We start from the raw sequence: 6290 nt of genomic DNA, 5'->3' as shown, positions 1-6290 counted from the left end.
ATTTTTTCTGGAAAAATCGATATTTCATTAATTACGCCAAGTCATGAACCTTCATTATCGCCTCCCTCCTCTTCTTTACCACTTTCCTCCTCTTCTTGAGGAACTTTATCAATTTTATCTAATTCATCAACTTCATCTTCATCCTCGTTATAAGGATCAATATGATTCACAGTATCATCTGTTTTAGAATTTTCTTCACCTAGACTTTGGGGTTCAACTGTTGTTGCTATTTTTTCATCAGAGCTAATTTTTATCTCTTGCCAGCTTTACTAGATGGGTTCCTATCTGATATACATTTCATAAAATGAGGTTTTATCTTTACTTGGGCAGGATTTCTTGATGCATTTCCTAGTTCTGGTATTTACCATCTTGTTTAAATAATCCAAATTGTAAAATAAACTTGGATACTTGTTTAGATTCGTAATTTGACACTTAAAAAATACTTTTTGAAAAAACTGATCAAACACAATCTGCTTATCAAATACTATAAGAAGCACTTCTCAATCAAATAGGGCAAACACAAATTACTTCTTTCAAAAAGTACTTGTCCATAAGCCGCTTTTGACAGCTCAGCCAAACAAGGTCTTAATCAAGATTATGTATATTTGAAACCAGATGGGAGATCTTCTTTCACTCCACTTAACTTTGATTCTTTAAAATTTTAGAAAAGAATGTGTTATTGCTTTTTTTTTTTTTTTTTTCTCTATCTGCTTGCACCATCTATGGTCGTCTTGAATGCAAGATGTAACACATACGGGATCAACAAAACTAATAATCAAAGTCATGGCACTTGCATGATTTCTAGAGGATGAGATTCCTATTAATTATGATTAAATAATAAAAATTATGTTAAAGAACATGGTATGCGCTTAATAGATTAATACATGCACAGAGCGTAGGTAAGTAGTAAATAGTTAAATAAGTTCATGTAGAGTATCTTAGGCAAAAACCTGTATACTGCATACTACACAGACAGTGCATAACGGGCAAAAATGAGCCTTCTCTTGCACCATTTATGCAAGACGTATATCTACGAGACCCACAAAAATCAATAATCAAAGTCACGCACTTCCATGGCTTCTAGGGCTTCAATTCGTACACAATCTTCTACTTCAACTTCTTCAACATTGGGTGATGCTCGGCTGAATTGTTTAATCTCATCCATAATTTGGGCACCTGGCCGAGGAAGGAGATATGCAAAATTCCAAATGAAGATTTCCTCAAGTATAGGTGCAGATGCCAATATAAACTTCACAAATTCCATTTCCATCTCAACACCAATAAACATATTCATATGTACTCTTTGCAACTTCAGAGCACCATACGAGCTTGATTGGGCTTGTAAGAATTGTACAACAGGTTCCACAATATTGTCCACTGATTCCTAAAGGATTTTCGGGAAAAATTGTTAGGCGAGTTCAGACGAAAAAACCATATTCAGTCACCTTAATGAGAATGTAGGAGAGTGCTTACACATTCAATTGTAAGCTGTTCTAATTTACGGCAGCTTTTAATCAAGTAAACAGCGCATGTAACCTCCTCAACATTTCTGAAAGAGATGCTCGAAATACTGAGAGATTTGACATTGTTCAGAGCAGTTGGGGGACTCTTTGGCAGACCTCCCAGGATCAAGTACTAGATGGAAGTCAAAAATTAGTTAAATATACGAACCAGATACATCATTTGGTTATGATATGTAAAAAGCTCCATTAGACTATAATTAATACAATCACAAAATGAACATTACCTCTAATACAGAACCACGTAGATCCAGTTCCTGCAGGGAAGGCATGTAATTGAAGAACTTTGTAAAATTGGAACAACCAGGAGGTGGATCAGGCAAAACTCGTGAATTGATAGACACAGTAACTTTTTCAAGCATCGGGGCATTCTTGAAGCAAATGAACTTTGAATTTCCATCAAAGTGAAGTATTTGAGATTAGCGGCATCAATATCAAGGATGTCAAATTCTGTGCACCAAGCCAACCTCAATCGTTCAAGCAATGGGCATTTGGAGATGAGATTCCTAATTATTACTGGAACAAAAGTGACATGCTGAAGATCAAGACTAATAAGCTTCTTAAACCCTTTGAAACCGGGTGGAGGGTAAAACAAGCAATGACGAACTTCCAGATGCCTTAGTTGCTGGAACGTAAAAAGGTGAGAAGATAAATGATATCTGTTGTCCCCGCATCTGTGAAGAGTAAATTCCTGGACATTTTTCTATGACAAGAAAAGTATCCAGTGATCAATATGAGGATAATTTTTCAAGTTAGGGCGTCCGAGTTTAAACTTCAGTATTGGTCCTTTATGGAGTAGTAGGACTTGGTAAATGATTGCCTTGGCTTCTTGATTTTCTTTGAAAGACTTGAAAAACTCATCACTAAAATCAAGTTCCTGACGTGTCACCCATTTGTACCTCCAGTCTTTTGACAAGATACTGGTCTTCACTGCGTCTTTCAAAGACAAGGCCCCTAGAATTTCATCCACAACATTACATGGCAAAATGCTGATTGTATCTACACCAGATCTCCTACCACTCCTCATGGTCTAGTACTGACGAGTTTGCAGCCACTTCTGAAAATTAAAATCAGGTTAGTCAATCAATAATGAGCAAATGCACTTGTCGACTTTCAAAGTATTCATCAATATTCTCACCAGAATTTCCATATAAAGCCGATATCCAAACATTTCAGCAATGTTTTCAACTGCATATAATTTTCCATTTTTCCTATATCAGAGTGACAAAAAAATGGTACACGAGAGAGTATCAGGAAAGATCACAAAATTGGAAGATTGGAGGACCACAAACTTCACATGGAAAGAACACAGTTAGTATCTAGCTAGCGACTCCTACTAAGGTTTCATTACTCTTCCCGATATTAATTCAGCCCATCTAACCTTTTGAAATTTTATATAAGGATTTTTTTCCTCGCATTAGCCAGCGTTCCTCAGTTTTTGTGCTTGAGGGAAAAGCTGTTACTTTATTTTTTCTTTCCAATTAAATTCACAGTTCACCATACATTTCCCAAACAGTGATGAGCCTTTGCCATTAACACAACTGCCAAGATAAAAGTACATTATACTCTATGTAATCACCTAGTTTTAATAGATAAAAGATCAGACTCAGGAGAGCAAGCACAATGAGTTGAAACATATTAGAAACTAAAGTTGATCAGAGCATGCCAAAGAGAGAGCATCCACGGGAAAGATGTTATGCAAGATTAAGTTCACAATCTAGTATTCTCGACTTTTTTTTTTTTTGATTTTCCATTCGATGTCCGGTACCTGCATTGGAGCCCGACTATATCCGGATTAGCGCCGGGTAAGGCCCCACTCCGGGGGGGAGGGATCGCTCCCTACCAAGGATTTTTCCATACCCAGGGCTCGAACTCGAGACCTCTGGTTAAGGGAGGAGCAGCCCCATCACTGCACCACATCCCTTGATGGTTAATATTCTCGACTTATTTTAACTTCCACTCTATCTAATCACATAGTTTTAACAGATGAAAGATCAGACTCAGGAGAGCAAGCATGATGAGTTGAAACATAACAGAAATAAAAGTCGATCAGAGCATGCCAAAGAGAGAGCCTCCATCGGAAAGATGTTATGCAAGATTGAAGTTCATAATGTAATATTTCTTCTTAGTTTAAGTCCTTGATGATTGCGCGCTTGCCCATTTATGGAATAAGTCAATCTACTGGAGATGATATATAAGTTATACGTGAGGAACATCTGAATAACATCTATTCTTCTTTCTAGACAGGTCAAACAAAACACACAAGGGAAAATTAAAAGAAAAACCTCATAAGCTTTTTTTTTATAACACGGCGGTACCCAAGCAAGCTTGGGCACAATCCACGGATACCTGCTACCTTCTCCCACCAGCACAGATAGAGGATAACTCTGTCGACCAACCCTTGTGGTCGGATGCGAAGAAATTACCTACTAGTATTTTTGCATCCGCTAGGGATTTGAACCTGAGATCTAATTATTGGTAAGCAGAGTTAAATGTGCTCCACAAAAACTGGGGAGTTCCTTGTTGTGATATTGCTACACAATCCCCCCAAAGAGAACATAACGCCAAGGGTTCATGACAAACTGATTTGATTCAAAGAAAAAACAAAGAATAGAAACTTAACATGACAGAACTGCACTGAATGATAAAATAAGGAAAATCATAATAACTGAGTTCATAGGCTTAATTACCTGTAGCAGAGTCCACTGAGAGAGATCGAAAACATTGGTATGAGTAGAGAGATTCCCTTGTTTTGAATTTCTTTTCTAAGTTTCAAATTCAGAAAATAAATAGGCGCTGGCGGACATTGATCGAAAGAAACTGTTGACGGTTTAACTACTCGCTTAACGCTTACAGGACAATGCAGGACACAGGTTTGAAATTTACTAGTATTAGAACCAATACTAAAAAATATTAATTATTTTAAATTATAATTTTTCTTTTTAGTATCATGCTGCCTTAATAAAATTTCAATTGGCATCTTACTTCTCAATACAATATTTCATTAACTAAATTATACGAAATTAAAGAAAAATAAATTATATAGTCATCGACATCGTATAACATTTTTGTTTCTTATTTTTCTTTATTATAATTTTTATTACTTAATATTATTACATTATTAATATGATAATTTATTGACGTGTCACTTGGCGTAATATCATATTTCCACTATTACTTCTCAAAATATTATTTTTAAATTTTATTTTATGGTTCACAATTCTTCAATTTTCTAAATTTATCATTTATATCTTTGTATATTATTTACTTAATTTATTTTATTTTCTAAATTAATTCAAAGTTGAAATATCCTCATATTATCGTTATTTTAATATTGTCACGATCCTAGTTCTCCCTCTGTGAACCTGTCGTGACGGCACCTAGTCTCTACGACTAGGTAAGCCTAACATTTGCGGAATAAAGAACAAAACATAAAAACTATAAACTAAAAGTAAATTTTAAACAAGGAAATGCGATGCCGCTCGGCATATACAATAATCACTTTCGAATAGTATTTATAACTCTCCCAAAACCCGAAATGTCATAAGTCACAAGCTAAAGAAGAGACACAGTACTCCCATACTCCAGAGTCTAATACAAGAAGAAAATACAAGAAGTCTTTAACTTGAGGAAGAATAGAGAGGGACTCCTAGGTCTGCGGACGCGACATATATACCTCGAATTCTGTACAGTCGTCTCGCCTCACTGGTAATATGGTTGAAAGGAGGTACTTGGATCTGCACACGAAAAACATGTCCAGGAAAGGGCATGAGTACACTACAGCGGTACCAGTGTTACATCTCCCGTGTCCGTACGTTAAAAGTTTCGTCTTCAATTAATTGACGTAGACTCGGGGATGAGATTATCTTGACGCTAACGGATTTACGCTATTTATAACAAGCGATAAAGAAGTGTCGTGAAGGATAAATGGGTACACGAATTAAAGAAAACGAGTTTCGTTGAAAGTAGCCAGTTTGAGATAAAATACGGGTAGAGTGATAATATCCGATGATTATGAACTAGTACCATGCAAGGTACCATATGACCACGGTAGTATAATATATAAAGTATATTAAAAGTAAGTAGAATTTTAAGTAATTTATGATATTTTTTTAAAATTATGTGGGTAACTGATTAATTATCGAATAATAGGATATTATCCAATTAATTAATAAATGAATAAAAAAATTATTATAAAATTATCCCCCAACGTGGCATAAAGCCACAATGGCTAAATATGACTCCCGGTCGTTATTGCCATGTGGCTAGTTATGGAAGTGTCACAAAAACAAGACTTAAACATAAGTCTTATCAAAATAAGACTTGCACATAAGCATCCATGAGTCATTATTATCAATTCATTGTTAAGATCAAATCCGTTCTGTCTTTGGTTCAACAAAACATTAGAAGCAGAAGCCATTTCGTTCCAAAATTTCTAGGAATCAAGCAAAAATTTCGTTCATAAAATTTCAAACAAGCAGGAAAAAATCTCGTTCAACAATATCAAAAAGTAAAAGCTTAATCTGATTTTTGGGGTTCTAAGTTCAATCCATGAAAGTTTTCAATAGAATACTATACAGAGTTTTCCCTAGGAATATTAAGGTCATCCCTTTTTTCTTTTGGCATGGTCCAAATTATATTGAAGAAACGAGCAAACACACAACTTTCATAAATTACTCTATTCATAGAGATACTAGGGGTGTCTATATTCTTGATTCCCCATGAGAATTATTATTATCTTCTGTTCATGGGTCTCAGAATAATACGCAG

The 6290-nt window shown here is 35.3% G+C and overlaps 1 protein-coding gene across 2 annotated transcripts; it reads right to left on the bottom strand.

Annotated features, from left to right (window-relative positions):
- Positions 1-907: 907 nt before the first annotated feature.
- On the bottom strand, positions 908-4378 carry LOC107804893 (F-box/FBD/LRR-repeat protein At1g13570-like). 2 transcript variants are annotated; one of them, XM_016628837.2, is made up of 5 exons: positions 4211-4378; positions 2659-2731; positions 1748-2577; positions 1474-1635; positions 908-1384 (listed from the first exon to the last, which is right to left on the bottom strand). In XM_016628837.2, the coding sequence occupies exons 3-5, from the start codon at positions 1880-1882 to the stop codon at positions 1049-1051; spliced, it is 633 nt and encodes a 210-aa protein (XP_016484323.1). In that variant the 5' UTR covers positions 1883-2577; positions 2659-2731; positions 4211-4378; the 3' UTR covers positions 908-1048. The 2 variants fall into 2 exon arrangements, with proteins under 2 accessions (XP_016484323.1, XP_016484324.1); XM_016628838.2 differs by lacking the exon at positions 2659-2731.
- Between the last annotated feature and the right edge of the window lie 1912 nt (positions 4379-6290).

This window comes from Nicotiana tabacum, chromosome 1 (assembly GCF_000715075.1).
Source record: "Nicotiana tabacum cultivar K326 chromosome 1, ASM71507v2, whole genome shotgun sequence".
NCBI lineage: Eukaryota > Viridiplantae > Streptophyta > Magnoliopsida > Solanales > Solanaceae > Nicotiana > Nicotiana tabacum.
Note: the sequence above shows the minus strand (reverse complement) of the source record. Positions and strands in the feature narration are given on the sequence as shown.